The 23,863-nt window shown below is 46.4% G+C and overlaps 7 protein-coding genes across 7 annotated transcripts; 3 read left to right on the top strand and 4 right to left on the bottom strand.

Moving 5' to 3' along the window:
• The first annotated feature begins 819 nt into the window (after positions 1-819).
• Positions 820-2,045, top strand: F4817DRAFT_276046 (uncharacterized protein). Its single transcript, XM_049299487.1, has 3 exons — positions 820-1,549; positions 1,646-1,809; positions 1,895-2,045. Exons 1-3 carry the CDS (start codon positions 1,310-1,312, stop codon positions 1,965-1,967), a joined length of 477 nt encoding a protein of 158 aa, XP_049154604.1. The 5' UTR covers positions 820-1,309; the 3' UTR covers positions 1,968-2,045.
• Positions 2,046-2,746: 701 nt separating this feature from the next.
• On the bottom strand, positions 2,747-3,460 carry F4817DRAFT_368911 (uncharacterized protein; the record flags this gene model as incomplete). Its single annotated transcript, XM_049307289.1, has 1 exon — positions 2,747-3,460. The coding sequence occupies one exon, from the start codon at positions 3,458-3,460 to the stop codon at positions 2,747-2,749; it is 714 nt and encodes a 237-aa protein (XP_049154603.1).
• A 1,260-nt stretch (positions 3,461-4,720) lies between these two features.
• Positions 4,721-5,736, top strand: F4817DRAFT_351644 (uncharacterized protein). Its single transcript, XM_049305101.1, has 2 exons — positions 4,721-5,115; positions 5,176-5,736. Exons 1-2 carry the CDS (start codon positions 5,047-5,049, stop codon positions 5,554-5,556), a joined length of 450 nt encoding a protein of 149 aa, XP_049154602.1. The 5' UTR covers positions 4,721-5,046; the 3' UTR covers positions 5,557-5,736.
• Positions 5,737-5,803: 67 nt separating this feature from the next.
• On the bottom strand, positions 5,804-7,204 carry F4817DRAFT_320339 (uncharacterized protein; the record flags this gene model as incomplete). The annotated part of the gene is made up of 2 exons (XM_049301176.1): positions 5,804-6,564; positions 6,676-7,204. 2 exons carry the CDS (start codon positions 7,202-7,204, stop codon positions 5,804-5,806), a joined length of 1,290 nt encoding a protein of 429 aa, XP_049154601.1.
• A 7,088-nt stretch (positions 7,205-14,292) lies between these two features.
• On the bottom strand, positions 14,293-16,741 carry F4817DRAFT_351640 (ARM repeat-containing protein). Its single transcript, XM_049305100.1, has 3 exons — positions 16,114-16,741; positions 15,391-15,900; positions 14,293-15,331 (listed from the first exon to the last, which is right to left on the bottom strand). Exons 1-3 carry the CDS (start codon positions 16,345-16,347, stop codon positions 14,423-14,425), a joined length of 1,653 nt encoding a protein of 550 aa, XP_049154600.1. The 5' UTR covers positions 16,348-16,741; the 3' UTR covers positions 14,293-14,422.
• A 240-nt stretch (positions 16,742-16,981) lies between these two features.
• F4817DRAFT_351639 (uncharacterized protein) lies at positions 16,982-19,592 on the top strand. Its single transcript, XM_049305099.1, has 4 exons — positions 16,982-17,387; positions 17,450-18,517; positions 18,572-18,986; positions 19,080-19,592. Exons 1-4 carry the CDS (start codon positions 17,204-17,206, stop codon positions 19,423-19,425), a joined length of 2,013 nt encoding a protein of 670 aa, XP_049154599.1. The 5' UTR covers positions 16,982-17,203; the 3' UTR covers positions 19,426-19,592.
• A 9-nt stretch (positions 19,593-19,601) lies between these two features.
• Positions 19,602-23,833, bottom strand: F4817DRAFT_275989 (STAG-domain-containing protein). Its single transcript, XM_049299486.1, has 3 exons — positions 23,211-23,833; positions 22,936-23,144; positions 19,602-22,861 (listed from the first exon to the last, which is right to left on the bottom strand). Exons 1-3 carry the CDS (start codon positions 23,692-23,694, stop codon positions 19,991-19,993), a joined length of 3,564 nt encoding a protein of 1,187 aa, XP_049154598.1. The 5' UTR covers positions 23,695-23,833; the 3' UTR covers positions 19,602-19,990.
• Between the last annotated feature and the right edge of the window lie 30 nt (positions 23,834-23,863).

The following is a 23,863-nucleotide window of genomic DNA, read 5'->3' as shown; positions in this document are numbered from 1 at the left end:
ACTACAAGCCGGTCTGTATTAATGGAGTATGGACACCTTGCATGGTTGGCGTTTGCTTCTATATTGATAAGGTTGCAGCTAGGTAATGTCACATAACCTACCTTTTTTCCACGATACCAAGGGCCTCGATGAAGCCATTGTCTCACGAGTCGTCCCTTATCTCCCCGATGCAATTATGCTCAGTTAGTAATACGGTAATAAACCACATCCATCTCTGTTCTCGAACCTCGATGTCTCAAGGGCAGTTGGTCCGGTTAAGCTGCATTATACTACCTGCAACTCTATTCCTCAACTTCTGGAATGATCGACAGGACAATGGTTCTTGTTAGTCGAATCTGGACCGCCCTTTTTGGGTGGCTTCCGATTTCACTGCTCTCCCATGCGTTTCCCAACGTCACAGTCACGACCCAATAACGAGTCGGTGGGTTGTCGATCATGTTTGCGGCGTAACATTTCCATATAAAGCCACCAACCCAGATGCCCAGAATGTGCCGGAGTATTTCCCCACGTTCCAATCAGACGCGGGAACCTAGTTCAATAATCTTTATCCTATATTACCCCAGGTTGCATTTTGCCTATTTACGAGGGAACGTTGATGTGTAATTGACGTGATACTTGCAGTTTACAGGTTTAGAGATTCGAGACACAAGACAATGCCGTTCGGAAGATGCAAAGATTTTATTATATTCGTCATTCTAGTTGGTTCTCGAGAGGGTTGTTACCGTAGTGGCCGTAGTGTAATGGTCTGACTTCCTCGATGAAGAGTGGTCGACAGATTTTAGGACGTTTTGTCATGCAGCCTTCCCCAAGCCTTCCCCCCCAAGCCAAATTAAATCAATCGAGATAAATGAATCGAGAAGGTGTCACGGAGTTTATGTGAATGGAAGTAGGGGAATATGTCTGCAACTTTCCTTATTAGTTAATACCCCTTTGTGTGCCTTACATTGATTGCTCTCGCCCGGGGCCGAAAAGGTCTTTAATTCTTTTCCATCCTCGCTTCCCAGTAACAGGCACTGCCTCGCAGTGCCGATCTTCTCACCCCTGTTCCCAGGGACTTTGACATCAGACTATTATCTCTTGTCATCTCTGTCATACCATAAGTCCCAATTTAGAAGCATACAAAGCTCACTCGGCTTAATATCTGTCACTAACTCCCGCGTCTTTGTTCTACCTATTTACTCCCCTGGTGTCGAACCAGATCTACTTATAATACGACCTAGAGATTCTCTAAGCTTCTACTTTCCTAGGAATTCCTAAGCATTCGGCAATCTCCCATAACTCATACCTTAGCAAAACCAAATTAGTCAAGATGGGAAGCTTCACTTTGCGAACCGTGCTGTTGATCGTGGCAGTCGCCGCGGCAGGACTCGCGTTCCCTGCCACTCAGGCCCCAGCTCCTACTCCCGCGGCAGCTCCCTGCACAACAGGCTCTCCCGTCGTGACGGCCGGATACACTATCAGCTACGCCCCAGCCGTGCCGACGGTGGCATTCCAGAATGGATACCAGCCCGAGGAGGCGTGGTCCAAGAGCCACGTCATCGCCACTTACGTGAGTACACCAGTCTTATATGTTACTGTGATATGTATGAAGGAAAAGGGGGAGGTGGTATTCAAGAGAACATAGCTAACGATAATATGTGGACAGACCTTTGGTGTCCCCCCGCCGGTCGAGTCCGGCTTCGCGTATGCCCAGTTCAAGTGCCAGTACTACTGCAATAACGCCGGGGTTGCCGGCTCCGGCAGCTTCTTTGTCAATTACGCTGGCGAGGGGAACAATATTGGCTCGTATTGCACTTGTTTTGATGAGTTGTAAGTTTTGATGTCTACCTATCTGTCTATCTTTAGCGCGCACATTGGTATTCTAGGACGTATAAGCTGACATGATCACGTATAGGCTGCAACCCGAAGGCTTCGTCGCTAACGACGAGACTATGGTTGGTGGTTGGAACCATATCTGCGCCGAGTAAGGCAATTTCTTGGAGCAGGGGAGGCGTGGTTACCTCAAGGGTCGAAAGGTTTATTAGGTTAGGTGCTTAATGCAGGTAGGGTAGATATGGCTCCGGTTAGCAGGCAATTGCGGATTAATTATGAAGTTATGGTGTTTTGTCTGTATAAGTTGACGCTATCGTAATTGGTTCTTGCTGAAGATTAAAACCGAAATATTGTACCTACCACACTCTAGTAACTTGCGCAAGGTGTGGGGAATGATCTTGGCGAATGAAAAAGTTTAGTTTTGAAATTGTATATACTTGTTTGCTGCTTTGCTATATGAACTTTTTGATATAAAGGCACATTTGCTATGACCCCTATTCATACACGTAGATGCACCATAATAATTGAGAGCATGTTATATGGGATTTTGAAGCCAATCAAGCTCGTACACATCAAATTAATACTCTAGTGAATACGGAAGTCTAAATAGAATTGCCACAATTATGTATTCACTGTTCAGAACTCAAATGTAGCAAACACGATACAATAACGAACGTGCACATTCAGACAATCCGAATGCTAACCTGATCTATCCCTTCCCACCGTTTCCCGCGTCTATCCTCGAGAGTTTCACTTAAACGAGCGGTCCGTTCCCGTGTCATTATCCTATTGTCAAATAGACAATTATCAATCCCCAAAGCCCAACCAATGCATCAATGCGTAACCCCTAATTACTCCGCAATACACATGAAGCAAGCTTCTCTCCCTTCCCAAGCTACAGTCCTCTTATCTCGTCCCTCCTATCTCGTCCGATCTACTTTCCCTTATTCTCATTCACCTTCTCATTCGTGTTCTTTTCATCCTTCTTGTCACCCTTCTTCTCATTCTCCTCCTCCTCGCCCTCATCCTTATTATAAACCCCTTTCACCGGAAACGGCCCCAAGCCCCGCGCATACGCCTCCCACTCCGGCGCCAGCGGAATCTTGACATCGTCTTCCAGATCCTTCCTGTCGACGTGCTCGCGCTCGGCCTCCCGCCAGAACTCCGTCGGCGTCGTGCTGCGGCCTGCGCCCCAGATTACGGGCGGCCGTTCTCCGGCCTGTGGGCTCGTGAACGGTCCGATTAAGGATTGCCTCTGGCTCTCGTCGAAGAACCGCGGCGGTGTGCCGGGGCTGCTTGGGAATAGGCTGCGCGGCGGGCCGCTCGAGGATCTGGTTTGGGGGGCTGGCTTCGTGGTCCGGGTTGTTGCTGTTGGCGTGGGACTGGCTAGGTTCGGGCTACCTTGGGGGGGCGAGCCTGAGGATGTTCGTGGGGGACGTGGAGTCTGCGCTTGGGGGGTAGATGAGCCTTTGGGGGGCTTCTCTGGCGTGCTGCCCGTGGTGGAGGGGTTTGCTGGGCCTGGGGATTGAGTGTTAGGCTCCAAAGAAGTTCCCGGGCCGTGGGTTGTGTACAAGTGCTCGAAGAGGCTCTTTGTGCCCATGGAAGAGCCCGAGGTTGCGGGAGGGGTTGGTTTGTTGGGGTCCGACATCGTGGCTCGATGAAGTAAGTGTGTGATGTCTAGGTAGTAGATGGTCTTCGCAATGTTGCTACTTAAGGAGGCGATTTGTTGTGAGTTGGAAAGCTGAGCTGGATGGGATGGGGTCGGTAGGGCTAACCTATATATTTCTCGGTGGCATAGAAGTAGTATGTTCTGATTGCTTCTGGCTATTTCATTATTTGCGTCTCTTTCTTGGGAGCCTCTTGAGACCTGCTGATTGATCTATGTTGCTCATGTTTGTTGAGTGTTCACGTTGCTTTCTGTGTGTCTAGGCAATCTCAGGTTCAGCTGCAGCATATTCAAAGCCCTAAATAAGAACTGCAAGTATATTAGACAATCACCATGTCAAAGACTTCTAAGGGCACACACTCAATTTCCTGAAAGTTAGTTTGTGCATATAATTTTACATCTTGACCTTTTTGTTTGTTGCTTTCGTAGAATCCAACTACATCATGCGTCCTTTATTTAGTATAGTTAGGAAATAATATCCGATGGATTCTAGATGATGCTTGTTACCTAGGTCTATTGATTCCTATCATCGAACTGCCCATATGCTGCAAAACTTCCTTTTCTTCGAAGATTGTTTATATTGTAGTAGGAGTTGGGTTTTGTTCACCATATAACCAGCCACCTTTCAATTCAAAACAAAGTGCACCCTTATATTACAAATGAGTCTCTACGAATAGTTGATATTCCGGCTATTTTTGAAATACTCAATTGACGGCATAGCCTCTAGTTATGAAAAGGGGGGTTACTCTAGCAGAATTGTAGCATCCATTTATATTGTAAAACGTCTGTTGACTGCCAGTATACAGCATTAGGTACCTTACTTAGCAATATCTAGTCTCGCAAAGACTTTAAGCAATTGTAATAGCCTTTTCAATACATGAAAAACTATGATATTGGTTAACTTTACGTCCTAACCATCCGGTTTCTGACTAGGTCAGCATGGTTTCCAGCGCAATTAGACACCCTTGTAGTCTTCTATTGGTTGTCGTATTCTAGTATCAATGATAACTAATAACTTATAATACACGATATCCCTCTAGCATAGCCCTGTGAATAGACATTATCAACAACGATGATCTTAGTACTAATAGCGGTATGGTATTTCAACTAAATATGAGTTATGATTGGATGCGAAGTCCGCGGGATGGGGTCGTGCTTCTATCGGGTCTTCTATTACGAGCCTGGTCATTATTCTCGCCAATAGGCTGGTGCGCCGGGTCCTTGTCATAAGCTTACCGCCACGCCACACCGCCGAGTAGGTATATCCAGCCCTACGAAGGGTTCACGGCGCCACACTTCGTGGTTCCTACTGTGTGGTTCGCCCCGGCCAGGAGCACACGCTCTGTTGATCGCGATGCCTGTGAAATTGCGCTGGTTAGGTGTTGAGTAAAATGGATAAAGGAACTGTCGATCAATTAAGGGGTTGTTGCTATAAAGCAAAGGCGAAGAGTCATGATTTCTTGGTCTCAATGTCATCAGCAAGAACATCTCTGTTGCAATCTCAATCAACTCCTTAAGACTTCAGATATATCCTCGGTTCAAACACCAAACCAAATCCTTCCATCAAAATGAAGTTCTCCATTGCATTGGGTTTCATGGCTGCTGGCCTCGTTGCCGCTGTCCCATCGGCCAACCAGGTATGACTAAAAATCCATGCCCCTCAGGTATAGAGCATCCAGACTAATACTGAACCAAAGCTTCGATCCGTCAGCGACGTGCTCCCCAACCTGAAGCGCGACGTCTCAGGCGCCGGCTTCGTACATGTCGGCTCTGACAACGTCGTGCGCGCCTTCGACAAGAACTTCAACGTGGTGGACTACGCGAGGCTCGACGACAAGGGCACAATCGGAAAGGACCCCAGCGCGGACGTTCTCGCCGAGGCCAAGCTCGCCAAAGCCAAGGCCATCGAGCAGACCTCCAAACCGCGCCTGCCAAGCCCCCTCGACGCGCGCCAGGAGAAGAGCTGCCCTAGCCAGTCTTGCCCGGATGACACCTACTGCAAGGACTTGTCTATTTACGGATACGACTGCTCGACTTGCCTGAGTGTCACGCACACCGTTGGTAACTGCCAGAAGTAAGTCACGGGGAGTCATGGCGATTAGACAGCTTAGACGTGGTGGTTTGAAGGGGGTGTGTTGTGGAGGAGTGGAGGATAAGTTGCGCTTGAGATGGTATTGAGGGGAGGAGTCGAAGAAAGAGTTGTAATATTTTCATTCGCTGCCGCTAATTAGAGCGGAATCTATTGAATATATATCGACTATGCCTTTGCCTACCTATGTACTAAGATCTTGTGACTTGTCTTCCGTTTTGATATCTTTCCGCATCTCAGTTTCCATTCCTTTCCCGTCTTGCCCGGTATAATCTTTCCAATATTTCCAGTGCCTGTGATGCCGTAGCTGTCAGGATTCGCACCTGTGGCGGTGATGGTGTCCCACCGAATAATCCGAGGCGTTCATCTGCAGATCGGCTTTCCTCTAACCATGGTCGATATCTTGGCAGTAGCTGTAACGGCTCCTGTCTCCGTTGGACCATTTCGACAAACCATTGTGGTGCAATTTCATTCTGGAATAATTCATGACCGTAATTTCTAAATATCTCATTGATGGTTACCGGACTAAAACCTGGCCTAAGACCTTCCCAGTGATTGCCAGAGTTGTGAATCCAAACAATTCGAGTTCCGGGTTCGGTTATCTGCATGGCAAACGGCCTTTCGCCTTCGCTGTAAAAACCAGCTACTAGGGGCGGAACCCGTCGTTGAAGGCGACTCGCTTCGCTCTCCTCATAGGGCCGAAATGGTGGGCTACTGTGAAGGCGGCTCCATTCGCTTATAACATGTGATAATATCTCGGCTTGAAACGGACCCGGCATGTTTCGGTCTTCTGGGGTGACCGTAAAGGAGACATCATATGAGCCTCTACTTACATTTTGCTGATATATGTCCAATAGATTCTGGATGGACGGAACTCGAACCCCGGGAGGGAGGATATCTTGGCAAGTTAGACTGTCAACTAATGACTGCACGCCGCAGAGGCCCCTTTCCACATAGTTTCTTACCACGGTGAATCCCGAACCAAACCGATATAAAACTAAAATAGGAGTTAGCAATTATTTCTTTAGGTGAAAGATTAAAGGGTTCGTCTATCTTCAATTTGCAGATGCAGACAAGCTGGGAGGGAAACGGGGAGCAAGTTACTTACAGTCAGCCAACGGAGGTAATTGACTGTCGTCTTGTTGGGCCTGTTCTTCCGCCCTATTTATCGGGTCCGCTGGAGTTCCATAGCCTTGGACTCCTTTCACCACCTCCCACAGTACATCTTCTGGGATCACCATTCCTTGGTTTTGTCCCGACGATGTCTCCGAAGGCGTCACAGGCGGATTCGCTACTGCTGACTCCTCGTTTGGGGTCATTCCTTCAGACGGCCACGTCCACCCCTGTAGCCCTCCCCCTGTCTCTGACCTTTGCTCCGGCTCTTCTTTTGGTCTTCGCTCTGGCTCCAGCTCTGGTACTGGTGGCACTACTGGTGGCACTACTGGTGGCGTTGGTATTACCGGTTCTGTTTTCTGTTTGACTGGTATTGGTTGTTCTGAATCTTCTTCTTCTGATGCTCTTCGCTTTCTCGCTGATTCTATCCATTCCGGTGTTGGTGGCGCAGGCCGTTTTCTCTGCGGCCTCACCTTTGCGCTCAGGAACCTCCTGGGTCGCGGTGGATTCTTTCCGCCAGTCATGATTTTCAAAGGGGAGATTGTGTTTGGTGAGAATTTTACGTATAGATTCTAATTACAGGATAAAATAAGCCTCGGGAGTCATAAACAGAATGCCTTTGGGTACGGTAGTATACCTCCTAATATACAAAATCTATCACAGGGATTTCGGGACTGTAGCTCTCTAATATACGACACTGACTGTTAGAATAAAGAAAGTGTTCAATATCTGTATTCGAACGCCTAGCTTGTATGCTTAAAAGTATTCCTAGATAAAGAACTTTTTGATAGACATTGTTCTGTCCCTATAATGGGATTGTTTGGGACTTGAATGATATCCAAACCGCTTCCCAGATATGAAGAGTTATAGAAATGAATAAATCATGACCAACTATACGAATAGATCTAGTACATGTGATTACTAATTGTTACTTGGTGCACGGATTATGAGAATGCTGTGGAATAAGGTATACAACTTATATTTTATCTGTGAATTCCTTGCCACCTCCGATTATAGCAGGTGGGAGTAACAAGAATAAGTCCGGGTCCTAAACCATAACGCTGGAATATATACGGGTTCTCCTATTAGAAAAGCTTTCGCACGGGTCGGCCCTTAACGTTATAATGACATTGAATTTGCATATTAAAGTTGCAATTAGGAGGTAGCTATGTCATTCAATGCTTCTAGGGCTGCAGGGGGGCAAAGTACTTTAAATAGACAAACTTTCAAGAGGTACGGATTACATCTGGTGAGTTGTCGATCTGCTGAGTCAGCAACAACCCCCTGAATCAACGTCACGCCAACCTCAACAGAAAAGACTGCCCGATAGATAATCCAGAAACAGTGAAATCTATTCGGTTTAGATATATTATTATGGTCTATAAAATCATTTATTTTATCAATTTTAAATAGTGTGCCATTTAATGCCTTACGACGCAAAATGTTTAATCTTCAAGTTCGACTTGGGATCTTAGATATACCTGATTCAGCAAGCATATTGACAATTAAATCATGCATAATTTACCTGATCAATAATATATTCGAGGGCCAAGCGAAGAATAATAAAATAACACATACATAGCGCTTTTAAGTTGACTCATTGCATTGCTTACCTATCAACTGACCGTCTATCTAACGCGATCTTTAAGGATACGTACTATGGCTCAAACTTACAACCTCGATCAACACATCACTACAGCAACTTAGATCTTACTACCTTTGTATGACCGAGCGCACGTCAAGAAACTTTCTGTTTGGTACGTATCGTATCTCTGATCTCCATGATACGTACCGCCTATTCAGCCTCCGTAGTGTGCAAGTTGTATTGATTTTGCTGCGGTACGTAGGTACACTACTGATTAAAAAATTAAAAGTCGTAAGAAGATGCTCGTGCATCAATAATTACCTACTCAGGGTTCAAAGGTACGTTGATAGGTACCTACCTAATATGTACAATAAATACCTATTAATCGTACCTTAGGTACCTCAGGTAGGTAACTATTTTCGGATTCAGCTACATCAGCAAATCAAGTATGGAAAATACCTAGTAGGCGCCTGCTCCAGAAGGAACTGTACTTGCCGAAATTAATATTTCAGTAGGATTTCGTGAGGTTTGCTTGTACTGATACAGGAGTGACATGTATTTGCATTGGCACTCAAAATCGAGGGGCTACTTCTGTACAGTCACGTACATTGAATCACTCTACAGATCATATTTGAAGAAGGTACGAACCTGATTTTACCTGTGCACAATTTTGAACTTTTCAGTAGAGTTGTGATCTTGCAAAATTTGATTCTAATCAGCCTCACCCTTCCCACTCATATATAAACATCCCCTCCCCCCAGACATTTTTGCACTTTCAACTTTTCAACTTCAACAATAACAACAACAACACAACTGGTCAATACTACTACAACACTACAACAGGCATGTCTTTAATAATAATATTTTACACATCACATTCCCTTCCCTTCCCCCAACCAACCAACATTATCCCCAACCACCACACAATTCCCCCTCCTTCAACCCTTTACTTTCCACCCAAGTCCCAATCATAACATAACATATTCTCCCCCTACCCACTACCCACTACCCACTACAACATATTAGGTGACAGAGACATTAACCATACAACTTTACTCAATAGGCCTAAGGGAAAATGGACGGATGAATTTGGTAAGTCAAAATTTTCTTGATTCTTCTAAAGCCCGTTTTCTTGCGACACCTTTCTTTCCCAACCCATCTTGAAAAAATATTCCTACCACCACAGAACTCTTCATTTCACTTCAAACATATATCGCATTGCATAGACCGCCTTAGGTTGCAACCTACCCTTCTATGTCGCACCCACAACTTGCCTACATTACCTTCATCACTCCTCTACTTCAATGTCATTTGCCCCCTTTCATCGCATCAATCCCCCTAACCTACAAAATACTTTCGTCTTCCTCTTTTGTATTTTCGGCTCCTTGATATCTCTACCTAAACCCAAACTTACTCATGTTTCAAGAACGACTTCGACAACGGTATCAGCAATAACAGGGGGATTAAAGGGGAAATACGACATCTATCTGGACTGGAAACGGCTCAAATTCAACAACTTTATTTTACACGACACTTTCGACAAGCTTCAGCATCAAAACACCAAAGTTTAATGTTATATACGCGACTATTTTGATAACAAAATTCGACTAGCTTCCGACACTCGGGATTCTCAACAAACATTCCGGCCAAGGTTTCCAGGTTCCCTTCAGCACAACTCAACGAATTATACTATGAATTGCCTAGAAAGAGGGTGGGAGAGAAGGCTATAGAAGGGAATTAGGCTCACACGACAATTACGACGACTCCGCGGATGATGCTACGAAATGCCTAGAAAGAGGGTGGGAGAGAAGGATAAAATGGGTTTAGGCACATACGACAACCCGACAAGGACCAGGACATCCGGATTTCTTTTGTCTTACTATTCTTCTCTGACGAAATCTTCCTAAACCACCGCAAAGAGCCAAGCAGTACTGATCGCCGGTCCCTGGACCCGCCGTGGTTCACCACGGTGGAGAGAAGCTCAAGTGTTCCCATGTTTGTTCCAGAGCCAGCTCAGAAACGCAGGGCGGCTGGGTGTGAGACCACTAGGATATCCTCTGGAGCTTGCGGGGCCCAGGTTAGAATTTCTCTCTCTTGAGATTTTCTTCTCCTTCCCTGCCTCAAGCACAGCCTGCGGGGCTCAGCTGAGGACCTCACGGTCTTCTTCTTCCCTGCCTACAAGGCAAGAGGCACGCGATGCGCGATAGGATGGGGGGGACAGCACCACCTGCCCTAGACGAGGATGAAAGCGTCGAGCCTGGCTCCGTTAGTAGTTTGTAGAGTTCGCTCGGTTCGTGGTTTGTAGGCCTGCTATAAGACTAAGGTCTTGCTATAAGACTAATATCTGATGTGGGAATCCCTCTCTGGTGAGGAACATTCGGGTCTGTGGTGGGTCTCCAGCGTGGGATATAGCTGGTCTTCGTCAAGCTTGAGGTCACTTGGCGGAGGGGTTTCGGCCAGGCCCATGATGCCGCGGTGGTCAGTCGATGGAGTTTTGACCTTCCCCTTTTTTCCCCTTCTCCTTTGTACTTTCTTATGTCACTTTCTTATGTCACTTTCTTTTCTGTCTTTCCATTCTGCCATTTTTCCTACTTGCCAAATTTCTATTTACCTGCCAGGCTTTTCTTTTCCCTTTTGTCTTTTTTCTATTTCTTCTGTTATCCTGCCATCCTTCCAACTTGCTATCCCACCCACTTGCCGGGCCTTTTTCATCTCTCCTCTCTCCTTACCATCATTCCAGTCTACCAGCCAGCCACACCGGTGGTGTCCACCTGTCCAACTCCATTCTTCTTCTATTTTCCATCCTATCCAGTTACTAAGCCATTTTCCATCTTTCCATCTTTCCATCTTTCCATCTTTCCATCTTTCCATCTTTCCATCTTTCCATCTTTCCATCTTTCCATCTTTCCATCTTTCCATACTTCCATGCTGCCATCCTTCCTGTCTATCAGCTCACCATCCAACAACCCAGCCAACCAGCCAACCAGCCAACCAGCCAAACCTTTTATGCCTACTTTCCAACTCCATTTTCTTCCTACCTTTCTATCCTATCCAATTACCAACCCTTTTTTCCTTCTTGCGATCCTACCATCTGCCAAAACCCTTCCCTATATCGCCAACAGCTTGTCCTTCCGTCCCATCCAGCTGGTCTCTAGCCAGAAGCATTTCCAAATTCCAGTTTTGCCAATCTTCCACAATGCTCTCTTTCCATCCATCCAACTAACCAGCTATCTTCCTTTCAACTAAACCAACCAACTATTCAGCAACCCAGCCACCCAGCCACCCGGCTCCATTCCTTCTCACTCCTCTACTCCTTCCTTTTCACCACCTCCCCCAGTACTCCCATCCACACTTACTTATCAATACAAAAAAAAAGATTATATTCATGAAGCAAACTGGGCGGGAAAAAATCCCTCCTTCTGGGAGCGGTAAAAAAGGGCGGGCAAAACGATGAAAGATAAAAGAAAGGAAATGCAGAAAGAAAAAAGAAGAAAAAAAGACGAAAAAAAGAAGAAGAAGGAAAGAAGAAGAGAAAAAAAAAAAGAAGAAAACAAAACCAGAAAATAAAAACAAAAAAAGAGCTCCTAGAGTTCACCACTTACTCAATCCACTTTACAGGATACTGGATGGTATCACCGTGCGATTTGAGATGTTCGATCCACAACCATGATGCTGTCTGTATCACCGTGCGATCCGAACAAACTACTTTTTTTTTCATTGCATTACTCCAGCTTGCTGGGGATGTGAAGAAGAAAATTAACCTTGAATGAATGTTCTGGTTGAGGTAGTCCCAAGCAGCAGTGTATGGTCTAGACAGTCTTCGGTCGACAGAGAAGGTTGCAAGACCTGTATATTATGAGCAGTGGAAAGCACTGGAAGATAATAGTATGTAGGTACTTTTGGGTTAAAGCATGGTGGGATAGATTGGAACTTGGGGGTGAGCTGTTTGGCTACCAAGGGTTTTGATAGTCCCCCCCCCCTCCCCCCTAATAACGTATAACAAATACTCTTGGGCCTCATGGCGAAGACGTATTTCGCTCAACACCTTCACATCACGTATTACTCTAATTCTCAACTTCTCTCGGCTACGTTAGTGATACAACGTTAGAAACCTGCAAGTAATATTGTATTATAGCGATTATGAAATTGCATCAAAGCTTAGCGGGTATGTATGCTACGGGGAAGTCTTTAAGATCAGCACAATAGTAACTTGACTAGTTCGCCATATTACGAAGGGCGAAATTTATTGCCGTGGAAAATACTATAGACATAAATTAGCTTCTTGCTGGAAACATTTTTGTATATATCACAGTTCCGAGGTTAATACGAAAAGAAAGATCACGAATTCTAGATACATATTAGGGTAAGTTCTTGTAAGCACTCATCTCCAGCGTGAAGTTAGAGAATAAAATAACTAAGCTAAAGACTACATCTTAAATCATTATCCAGTCACATCTTAACGGAGGAATAGTCACGAATATCGTTAGCCAGCTATAAAGTGACTCAGTGCAACACCGTACCATTTTGCGTAAGAATACATTTATTTTAATGCTACGTTTCGCCATCGTATCTATCCTCCCAGTATATCGTAGTACAAATGATTACCAAAATATAAAATATACTACCGTCATCTCCCATGCACCTATGTTGGTATAGTTGATAGCTGTTAGGGTATAAGTATATTCAGGGGTGGATTCAGGGGTAGATCTATTAGAATTGGGTATAGAAAAGGCGCGCAGCGCCCACGTAAGAGGGTAAAAGTCAGGTGTTAATATTTCAATACACCTATCATGGCATTCACCCTATGTATGATATTCATCAAGGGTTCTCTCTGACAATGGCACGAACCCCTATACTGAGACAATAAAGCCAAGTCTTAAGAGACACTTTTAAACATGGAGAACAAGTAATTAACCACATAGCCAATGGAAGTACATTTATGTTACCTTACCCATTGTATCAAGTACCTAGTATAAAAAGAATAGACCTCGGAACATTCCCGGCAAAACACCTACATGTCAACCCGCTATAGTGTTACCCTCGAAGCAAGGGTCTTAAGTAAGGCAAGACAAAACCATTATACTGGGTATATTACCTTTTAATATCATGGACCTATTCGCATTCTCCATCAGTACCAAGTCAGAAGCCCAATAACTGCAAGAGAACGGTTTTTTTTCGGCATCGGGGCTATTGTCGAGAAATGATGCATGAGGCATTTAATCAAGCTATACTTAAGAAAGGTATTAACTAGGTCTCAAGATCTCACTCTCCGCATCCATCGAACCACATGGGTCTAACATTCCAAGGCGTTCAAGGACAGGCCCAATAAAATGGAACTAAGAGTCATTGGGTATAGACAATTTACGTAGGCGGGGGAATCTTCTTTGTCGGGCACCCAGACTTTCTACATACTACTACATGTAAGCAGCTATAATTCGTTCGGCGTCTCAAACAATGGACAATGATTAAGAGGTAGCTAATGAATTTTCAACTTTTAAGCCACGGCATGTTTTTGAGTTAGGCTGCATTTGCGGAATTATCAATTTTGGGATTTATGTTGGAGCCCGGCGAGTCATGCTGTATTGCTGAAGCTCACTGAGTTCCTCGCTAACCACTACATCTGGCGATGGTCCGTTACCACTTGGTAAGGCCGACGCATTGGGTCAACTAGCTGCTCGGGAGGATTTGGATCACTGCTCTACCACTTGGGAGCAATAGCATTAACAGCACCGACCTTTCCCTGGTCCGTACTACGGTAGCGGCGAAGTACCAACTTGTCGGACAATGCTTTTTGGTGATCATTATCAAGACACACCGTGAATCCCTTCTCATTCGGAGGGTAGGAGCTTTCAAGCTACCATTAACGACCCTCGTATAACATATAACACATTTGTCTCATCCAACCACCTCTTCTCAGGCTGGAGCTTTAAAGCTACCAAGCGGCCTGTACTCTCTCGCGTGGTTGACCATGACTCAATGCTCCTCCTCATAACTCGATTAACACCATTCGCAATGGGACTTGGGTGGGGGATGGGCTAAATGCGGGGCAAAGCAGGGGGAAATGGGGGCATGATATCGGTGCTATGACTATGTGCTAGATTGACTAGTGAATTCATGATATCGAGCCTCGCGAATTCCCATGTAAGGATACGCTGCCTTACATATCCATCGACTCTCCTCCGTTGGCGAAGTTGAAGCTGCCGCCTTGTGCGCCATTGGCACTGAAACCGAACGTGCCGTTGGCTTGGGTCTGAGCAGCCATGCCGTCATCGGCATTCTCATCCTCGTCGGAGAAATACTTCTCGATGATGTTGTACGACTTCATGTAGATCTCCTCGTTTGCGTTTGTCTGGCAGTCGTGAATCTTCTCCATACCTCCACACTCCTCAATGAATAGTGCGTAGCGGTTGATGGAGTCCGGGCCTTCTCCAGCTGCTTGCTTGTCCAGATCACCAACCTTGAGAATATTCTCTAGACCATCTAGAGCGACCTGGATAATCTTGTTGTCGGGGCACGCGAGAAGGTCACATAGCGGCTTGATGCAACCTTGCGCAACCAGATATCTGATCTGCTCTGGTTTCTGCAGACCGCCACTGGTAGCATTGCTGATAGCCCAACAAGCCTCTTTACGGGTCTTCAGATCACCGTTCGACAGCAGGTGAATCAAGGGCGGAATGATATTGGCGTCAATGACAGCCTGGATCTGTTGTGAGTTGCCCGCGGTAATGTTGGAAATGGTCCAGCACGCCTCCTTACGGATTCCGTCTTTGTTGGAGCTCAGAAGCGATAGAAGGCATGACAAAGCACCGCAGTTAATTATGACCTGCGTTTGAACGTCGTCGCCAGTAACAATATTACCAACTGATCGTAACGCAGGAGTCTGCACAGAAGTGGAAGCATGCATAAGCAATTCCACCAACCTACGCGGGATGCCGGCCTCAATAACAGCCTGTATCTTGTCATTGGATCCGTCCGAGAGGTATGAAATGGCCCAGCAAGCATCAATCAAGACTTCATCGTCGAGTGAATAGACCAGCTTAGCAAGAACCGGAAGTGCTGGTGCAATCTGAACAAATTAGTACAATCAATATCGTAGCAATATAGGGTACGACGACTATGACTTACCGTAGTCCAATCAGGTTGGGGAGTCTTGCCTCGGCAGAAGTTGCTCAAAGTCCAAGTAGCATTTCGAAGCATGCTGAGCTTGCGGCTGTCACCTAGCAGGTTTAGTAGGGGCTTGAGGGCACCGCAGCTCAAGACGTAGTCTCGGCATGATGGGCTGTCGCCAGCAATATTGCCGAGAGCCCAAACAGCCTGCTCACGAACATCGGGTTCGGGACTTGATAGCAGCTCGACGAAGATGGGAACTGCACCGGCCTCGATGACAACCTGAGTCTGGGTAGCACTTCCTGATGCGATGTTGGTTAACGCCCAAGCAGCTTCGAACTGAACTAGGGTATGGGGTGATCGAAGGAACTCGACAAATCGAGTAACAACACCAGTCTTAATGACTTCTTCGATGGGAGGGTTTCGCTCCTTGGAAAGAAGCTTTCTAAACTTGGTAGTAGCCTGGATCTGTAGGTCGATCTGGTCGGAGAATACACCTTGGACCATCTGAGGAAGGTCTTCATTGAGCTGTTGGGTCAAGTTGTTAGTATTATGATTTGACTGGTAGAAAGAGAGATATCGCGAGAGGGCGACGGAGGGTATTCAACTACTATTAGTAGCCAATAGTATGGGCGTAGTTACTGTAAAGTTCTTGCCGCCGTAGCAAATGTTTGAAGACAGAAGGGAAAAATAAAAATAAAAACAAAGCGAACAGGAAAAAAATTTGATCAGTAAACATACCTGACTCTCGGTAGGGGCAGATTCATCATCACTGTCAGGAGCGGCGCCCAAAGAAGCACCAGGGCGCGAATCGCCAGTGCCAATACCTCGTCTCTTGGCTAAGTTTTCTTCTCGCTTAGCCTTGCGAATCTCAACAGCCTGCTCCTCGCGTCGTCGGCGCAATTCGTCGGGCTTAAAAGTGCCCTTCGCCTTGTAGTTAGTGCGACGATGCTCGGGAATGAACCTGTCGGCCATGGTTGCTGCAGCAGCGAGATACTATTCGCTTCAAGCGCTGTAGTTGCTGTAGTGGCGAAAAGACCGGGACGACAAGGCGGGGTGATTTATTTTGATCGCCCGTAGCCCTGAGAGAGAGATGACGAATTAAAAAGAAAAAATTTGTATTACGCGGGGAGAGCGAAATATTGAATGATTTGTAGATGGGAGTAAAATGCACCTCTATTCGTCAGTGCGAAGTTGAGGAAGACAGAGAGGGAGAGATGAGAAAGTTTAAAGTTGAAGAGTTGAAGAGTTGATCTTAGTGGGGGAAATTATTATGATGCTGGAAACAGCAGAAGAATTTGGATAAGAATGGATTTGGCGGCTTGGTCGCTCTTTCAAAACCCGTTAGCGGGATGCCTTAAGGTTCGAACTGGCAGACTAAGGCCACTAAGGCCACAGGCGTGAGGCATCCCAATCAAAACCAATCAAAACCAACCAAACTGTCCTGCAGCTACCCCACTTTCTACATGTACATACCCACTCCAATTGCACAGACCAACGCAGTAGCGCGCCCTTCAAAGCCACCTGACTATCATGTGACACCGCAATTTGAAGGTACAAAGACACTTGACTCACCATCCGGTAGGTGCATATGTTATGCACTTACCATGCAAAAGCTCTTTAAGTCTTGACGCGTTTCGGACGCGTGCTTCGTTCTTCGTTCTTACTTGTGAACGTTAAATGTTAAACATTAATCATTAACCCATGCATGCAACTTTACCCCTTTCTCAATGTATCGGCTTAATTGTAGCCTAATCTACGGGGCAAAGGCATCTTGCCATCCTTCTACTTCTAATGTCACAACTCTGCATTATGCCAAATCTCTTTCAACATGACTTCGCGGCAGCCATTGAGCTCCGCCGGACATTCTCGAAATGCGGATGAACAAAAAAACCTTCCTACCGGGTATCATAATATTCGGGATATCCTTGATGGAGCTGTCCCCAGCGGTAAATTTGCCAATGTTATTGGTTTGGTGAAGGATCGTAGGTCTGCAATACAAACTAGGGGAACTGGTAAGTTCATAACTATACGTATACTTCCTCTCATGTAAGCCTGGCTAATAGTTTTGGGGAAGATTGGAAGTCTGTTCTCACAATTTACGACAAGTCTATTGAAGACGAACCAGAAAAGGGCTTAGTTATAAATATATTTCGGCCCCAGTTGTCTGAAATTCCCGAGCCAGATGCCGGCGATGTGGTATTAATAATTTACGCCAAGGTCCAGTCCCGTTATAATGAAATATCATTATTATCCCATAAATCGACTATAATTCATATGTACTCAGCAAGCAAGATTCCCAGGCCACCAAAGTCAGCAAAACAGGCCTTACTGGACCCTATACGACCCAATGATCGCCGTCCCTTAGATAAGGAGCATGAATATGTTTCCTGGCTATACCACTCTGCCGAGTTCACCATTCAAGTTGACCAATCTCGCAATGTCAAGAATAAATTCAAAGTCCTAAGTGACATCCAGGACGGTCAATTCTGTGATATTATCGTAAATGTGATCAAGGATCCCTTCCATCAAATGGACAGAGCCACACTGTGGGTTTCTGATTACACCGAAAACGACGCTTTCTATAAGTTCTCGTGGGACTCTACAGATATCTCCGAGGGTCGGGATGGGGATCCATATGGATACACTACGAAGAACGTAACGCCGAACACCTGGCCTGGTCCTTATGGGAGGCGCTCGTTACAAGTAACCTGCTTTGATTTACACGGGGAGTTCGTCCGCGACGAAGTTAAGGCTGGCGCTTGGGTGAAACTACGGAATCTTCAAATCAAGTATGGGCGTAATGCCAATAATCTTGAGGGATATTTGCGAGAAGACCGCAGTGCCTTCAATCCAGGCGTTCAGGTTGATATCCTTTCTACCGATGACCCAGACAATATTGATCAACGACTCAAGGACGCCATTAGGAGGAAAAGAGACTACGAAAAGGCCAAGAAAAAACAGATGAAGAGCTTTGCTGCAAACGAGAGCGGCAAAGGAAACGGTAGCAAGCGAAAAGGAGAAAATCAAGATGAAAAGAAATCAGGCTCGAAGATGCGGCGTATGGAGCAACGGGCTCAGAAGTTCAAGGGGGTTGACGAGCGAGAGCCAGGGCAAGAGGCAGGACTCGATCTTAACGAATTAAGTATGATCATTGCGCGTTTTCCATGACAATCGCTTCTACTAACAAAGACAACAGTTAAATGCGAAAATATGGACCAACCAGTTTTCCCTATTTCCTCCATTCTAAAGCCCGTACCTTGGACAACAACGGTAGATGGCCAAGAAACGACGTTAACACTCCCCTTTACTTGCGCCAAGTACCGAGCCAACGTTCGGGTTTTAGATTTTCGTCCTCGTAAGCTAGAGGACTTTGCAACTTGGCGCAAGAATACGGAGTTCGATATGCTGTCGGACCATAGCGGTGCTTCCGATTCGGAATCAGACGACGACCAAGGCACCCTAGACCGATATAGAGGAGACAAAGTTTGGGAGTGGCGATTCTCATTGCTGCTCGAAGAGGCTAATCCAAAGAAAAAAGGCGAGGACAACAGCCTCTGGGTCGTGGTTGATAACACCGAGGCACAGATGTTAGTAAACCTCGACGCAGTAGAGTAGGTCATTCCCCTTTTCCAACTTCAGGGCAAACCCCATTTGTCTACAATCACGTCAATACATCAATACCGAGCTAACACGTAGCTACCTAGTCTTCGAGCAAATCCCGACGATCTAGGTAATTTGCGAGAGCAGCTGTTCAAGCTCTGGGGCAATCTAGAAGAGTGCAAGCAACAAGAGCTGCAAAATCTGCAAAAGAACCAGCAACGAGTTGCGGCTCAACAACCACCAGATAGCACGCCCCCCAGACCACCAAGCAGCCATCCGGCTCAAAACGCCGTCCAGGAAGACTCCATGGTGTCCAACAAGCCGTTCACATGCTGTATCCGCCAATATGGCGTTAAGCTCCCCGAGAGTGATCCCAGAAAGGCAAATGCCGGCAAGGGAAAGCGCTGGGAAAGAGTATTTGGCATGTTCGGAACTAAGATTAGCTCGTGAATGCGCATGGGGAATTAAAAATGAAATAATTGAATTATTAAATATCACGCTTACCCAGACCTTCCTGTAACGATACACCCTTCTACTATTATACTATAAAATAGGCTTAAGACTTTCGGTGCTTCACTGCTCAAAACTAATAGACTTACGTATTTACTCACCAGTAACATCTACATCTACATCCACTAACACGTCCTTTAACCCTCAGTCCCCAACACGACGTATACCAAAGCAAGAGTTGAATTCAAGTATGTATTAATACACATCTAACAAGACAAGACCAGCCACCCACCGAGGAATCGCATCGTCCCTCAACTCCGACTCCGACTCCGACTCCGACTCCGTGCAATTACCCTTGTAGCCAGCCACCAGCCGACACGGTTAATCACCATCAAGAATGCTCGCAGCAGCGTTCCGCTGTCTCCCATGCAGTGAAAAACATCGTGCCGCTCTAGAGGCGTACCTGTTCTGTTCATTCATGCCATCCCGTTCAAAGCCGTAAGTACATACATGGGTGTAGTGTAGTAGTAATAGAAGTAGTAAGTCATTCCTGTCTGCCAGCTCATTAATCCCCGATTACCTCTTCGTCTTCCATCGGCTCTCCGGCCGCTGGTCTTTCCTCTTCCGAGTCGTCCTCGATGGGATCGTCAAGAAGTTCCCTTCGTCTGAGATCCTCCACTGTGCCCTCTTCGGGCTCGGGTTCCTCCTCGAATGGGTCTTCTAATCTTATATGATCATCGTCATCATCCTCGATTACCAGCTCCGCGCTGAGCGCAGGCTTCTTCGCAGGCTCCTTGCCTTTAGCCTTAGCCGCGGACTTCTTCTTTCCGCCTCTTAGTTCGCGAAGGTGGTCCTCGTCTAAATAAGCGACGACATCCTTGTAGTTGTTACCTAGCCTCGTCTTGTTACGGTTCAGCCGCTTCCGTAGCTTGCCAGCGTCTGGCCCAGTATGGTCGATAGTCTTGGCTAAGATGGCAAGGACGAGTTTACCAGTTAGCTCGCACAGAATCTTCTCGGCTTTCAGCTCAGCCGCGAAACGCTCTTGTTCCGTGAGCTCCTCGTCCTCGTCATCCTCAGGTGGTAGTTCGTCATCTAAGGGGTCTTCGTCGTCTGTAGGTTCGTTAAGTTGCTTATTGGCTCGTTTCGCGTATGCTTGCTCTGCTGCATCGAATATGGGAATAATCTCCTGAGTGATCAGGGCTGGGGGCATCTCTTCGAGGAGAGGGCGCAACTTTCTGTATTTGGAGACTTGCGGGTCTTCAACTATAGGTCGTAGGAAAACGAATAGTCCGCATAGATCGCAAGCGGTACCGACAGCGAAGAGACGGAGATCATCGTTAAATCCTCGAGAAGAGAAGGTTTGTATGAGGTTCGTGACAAAATCTTTACGTAGAAGTACTAGTTGATCAACCTCGGCATCAGAAATATCTGCATCGCTTTCGACAACACTTCGTAATCTCCTCACTTTCCACATGAAGTAAAACTGACATGCCTTTATGGCAAAAGCAACTACTTCATCCTCGGGATCATCCAAGTCTTCGTTTGACTCTGTTAATAGACCACGATGCACGATACTGATAAGGACCTTGATAGCTGGTCGGTCGGAGTCGGTCGATGTTCCCGGGGCTTCAAGGACATCAACGCAATCAGAAATGCTAACCAACTTGCTGAGCTTCATTAGGATTTGAGAGAGCTCAGTAAGAGTGGCCCGGTCAAGATTGCCTCGAGCTGATAGTTCACAAATCTTATCTACACTCCGCAACGAATTAAGGGCATTGTCCCAGAGTGCTGCTATCTTGTTGTCGGTCAATTCTTCAAGTTCTTCGTATTGTCTAGCGTGGATGAATGCTGCTGTTGCTTCGTTAAGAAGCCCCTGGTCAACATGGCGATTGAACTGAGTGGCGATTTCGTCAAGAAGTTTATCATACGTTGCCGAATTTTGACGCAACTGTTGGAATACCTCCAGATCGAGAAAATGCTCTAATCGGAGTACGATGGCGGCCATCGTAGGGTCCGACCCGAACTTATTCAGGAGACGAGGTATGAGCGCGGCCAGCTTCATACCAGCATCGTCTTGCGCATCTAACTCAAGCCTGCCGACTCTCTTCTTATGCCTATCGTGCTCTGCTGACGGCGCAAGGCTCTCTCTTACAGCTGCTGCAAGGACCTCAAGCAGAATAGCCTCCTCCCGTGGCTCGGGAGCGACAGCTTTCTTTGTGGCGGCCTCAATTGAGTTAGTTTTCGAGCTCGCCCTAGATTTTGTGCTAGTTGAGTGGTCAAAAAGTAGATAGCCGGCAAGAATCTGCCAATTGCTAACTTCAGGAATTTTCTCATAAAGCGCTTGAGCTGCCAGTACGATTCGTGAGTCTGGCATATTGGCGTTTACCACATCCGCTGCTACGTCTAATCCGTGCCGTATTTCATCCTGCTCCTCATCCAGTTGAGCGTCGTATACAGCGAGATTCTCCGCAAGAGCTTTGATATTGATCCAATCCTTTCGAAGTGAATCATATTCGTCTTCATCTTCGTCTCCGAAGACTTCGTCAAGTGCGTCGTTACCACCAATTTCATCTACTTTATTCTCGATGAGCTCTTGAACCAGCGCCGAAAAGAAGCCGACGACAGCTTTACGTATCCTGGGTTCGGAATCGAAGAGTAGTTTGTTGACGGAGTCGACTTCTTCAGGTTCGAGCATACCTGACCCGCGTAGTATGTCAACGACGCTAATTGCTGTAACGCGAACAGAGACATCGGAATCTTTCGTGGCCATCTCAACAAGGCGAGGTCTGAATCTGTCAATGAAATGGGCCAGTTTCTCCGCATCTCGTTTCAGGACTCTTGCGAGCTGCTTGAGAACTTCTATTCGAGTAGAGACAGAAACATCTGACAACAGCCATCCTAAATATCTCAAGTATTCGGGGGCCATATAGACTGTTGGAAGGGTGCAAATCCAGGTACCGAGAGCTTCGACACACTCGGCACGAATTTTGGGGTCGATGTCGCGATAGCGGTGCACAAAGACGATATCGAAAAGATCTTTAACTTTGCTATCAATGAATTCGCGGTTCTGATTTGCAGCATCAAGAGCCTTTTTCGTGTTCTCGATGAGATTCTTGTTTTTACCCCGGCGATTAGACTCGGCTTGTAGAGCCTGGTTAGACTTTGTAATTCGTTCGTCAAGTTGTTCCGTCACCCCAATAAGTGAAGTGAGTATTGCCAACCCTACTGTCGTTGCTGTGTGTCTAAATGGGCGTAGAGAAGAGGACGACATAATGCCGACCCATCGTTGGATATTGTCCAATAAATCCTCGTCGTTGTAAAGAACATCAGTCTGGTGGAGGACACTAATTAAAGATTCGAAAAACCCAATAAGGAGTTCTCGAAAGTTTTTACTGCTCTTCGCCCTCGAGATAAGGGGATAGTCCGAAATACTTGTCTATTAAGCAGCATATCAGCCTATGCACGACATAGGAGCACAACGTTATCCATAGCTAAGTAATAATAACGCACCTGTTGATAAGCATCTTCTAATTCTGATAGTCGGTTTGCAGAATTATCAGGATCTCGAATATCGTCTTCTGTCAGCTGTTGCTCACAGCCTGCCGCAAGCAAAACGCAGTTAATAACTTCCGCTAATGCTTTAGCGTCGTCTTGCTGGTAGCGCTGAAACCAGTTTGCGGCGACATCGTCAGAAGAGTCGCCAGAACCAAACACGTCAGCTAATAGGATTATTAGTACAAACCAATTGAATCTTGAAGGGTGCTATTATCAAGCCAAGCTCTTACCATAAAGGCCATCTCCATCAGGATGAACAATAACGACTCTTGCAGTCTTCTTGGGTCTATTTGGAAGCCGAACCGCGGGCGCAAGGGGAGCAGACCCGGTCTCTATTGGCGCACTACCGTTTACCTTTGCGCGCTTCGCCGCCGGCTTTTTAGGTCGTGGTTTTTGTTTAGACTTAGACTTCTTTGATCTGGAAGCTTGTTCTTCTTCTTCTTCAATGTCGTCTTGGTCGTCTGGGTCGCTAAGTTCCTCGCCGTCATCCTCAGCGGGAGTATCATTCTCAGCGTCTTCCTCATCGCGATCGCGGCCTCTCTTTCGCTTAGACGATGCATGGTCGTTCTGTGATGTGTTTTCTTCTGGAGAGAACTTCTGAGGTGCTCTTACAACGCGTCCCGATCTTCGTCGCGAATTATCGGGGGCGGACGCGGGAGAGGAGGTCGCGTTATTGTCGTCGGTTTCCATTAGGGGCAATCTAGATGGTGACATGTGGAATTGAAAGTTAATGCGATGCGACTGTTCCCTCCATGAAATAAATGCGATTACTGGAGATGTTGACTAGGGCTAGGGGGAAGATTCGTTGGCAATTCAGGCGCGTCTAATGGTGGGGAGCGTGTTTGGATTCGCCAAAATGAAAGTCGCCGGATTCCATCTTCTA

The sequence above is a fragment of the Daldinia loculata genome, assembly GCF_022478755.1.
Source record: "Daldinia loculata strain CBS 113971 unplaced genomic scaffold F4817scaffold_78, whole genome shotgun sequence".
In the NCBI taxonomy this organism is placed as follows: domain Eukaryota; kingdom Fungi; phylum Ascomycota; class Sordariomycetes; order Xylariales; family Hypoxylaceae; genus Daldinia; species Daldinia loculata.
The sequence above is the reverse complement of the archived record's forward strand: the minus strand, read 5'-3'. Positions and strand labels throughout refer to the sequence as shown.

What these genes read in the sequence shown, in the direction of transcription:
- F4817DRAFT_276046 (XM_049299487.1), top strand. Translation starts at nt 1,310, where the DNA reads ATGGGAAGCTTCACTTTGCGAACCGTGCTGTTGATCGTGGCAGTCGCC. An exon ending in GCCACGTCATCGCCACTTAC is followed by an intron (nt 1,550 to 1,645) that starts GTGAGTACACCA and finishes ATATGTGGACAG; the next exon opens with ACCTTTGGTGTCCCCCCGCC. An exon ending in TGCACTTGTTTTGATGAGTT is followed by an intron (nt 1,810 to 1,894) that starts GTAAGTTTTGAT and finishes GATCACGTATAG; the next exon opens with GCTGCAACCCGAAGGCTTCG.
- F4817DRAFT_351644 (XM_049305101.1), top strand. Translation starts at nt 5,047, where the DNA reads ATGAAGTTCTCCATTGCATTGGGTTTCATGGCTGCTGGCCTCGTTGCC. An exon ending in CTGTCCCATCGGCCAACCAG is followed by an intron (nt 5,116 to 5,175) that starts GTATGACTAAAA and finishes ACTGAACCAAAG; the next exon opens with CTTCGATCCGTCAGCGACGT.
- F4817DRAFT_351640 (XM_049305100.1), bottom strand. Translation starts at nt 16,347, where the DNA reads ATGGCCGACAGGTTCATTCCCGAGCATCGTCGCACTAACTACAAGGCG. An exon ending in CTGCCCCTACCGAGAGTCAG is followed by an intron (nt 15,901 to 16,113) that starts GTATGTTTACTG and finishes TTGACCCAACAG; the next exon opens with CTCAATGAAGACCTTCCTCA. An exon ending in CCCAACCTGATTGGACTACG is followed by an intron (nt 15,332 to 15,390) that starts GTAAGTCATAGT and finishes TAATTTGTTCAG; the next exon opens with ATTGCACCAGCACTTCCGGT.
- F4817DRAFT_351639 (XM_049305099.1), top strand. Translation starts at nt 17,204, where the DNA reads ATGACTTCGCGGCAGCCATTGAGCTCCGCCGGACATTCTCGAAATGCG. An exon ending in AATACAAACTAGGGGAACTG is followed by an intron (nt 17,388 to 17,449) that starts GTAAGTTCATAA and finishes GTTTTGGGGAAG; the next exon opens with ATTGGAAGTCTGTTCTCACA. An exon ending in ACTCGATCTTAACGAATTAA is followed by an intron (nt 18,518 to 18,571) that starts GTATGATCATTG and finishes CAAAGACAACAG; the next exon opens with TTAAATGCGAAAATATGGAC.
- F4817DRAFT_275989 (XM_049299486.1), bottom strand. Translation starts at nt 23,694, where the DNA reads ATGTCACCATCTAGATTGCCCCTAATGGAAACCGACGACAATAACGCG. An exon ending in TGATGGAGATGGCCTTTATG is followed by an intron (nt 23,145 to 23,210) that starts GTAAGAGCTTGG and finishes TAATCCTATTAG; the next exon opens with CTGACGTGTTTGGTTCTGGC. An exon ending in TAGAAGATGCTTATCAACAG is followed by an intron (nt 22,862 to 22,935) that starts GTGCGTTATTAT and finishes GCTGCTTAATAG; the next exon opens with ACAAGTATTTCGGACTATCC.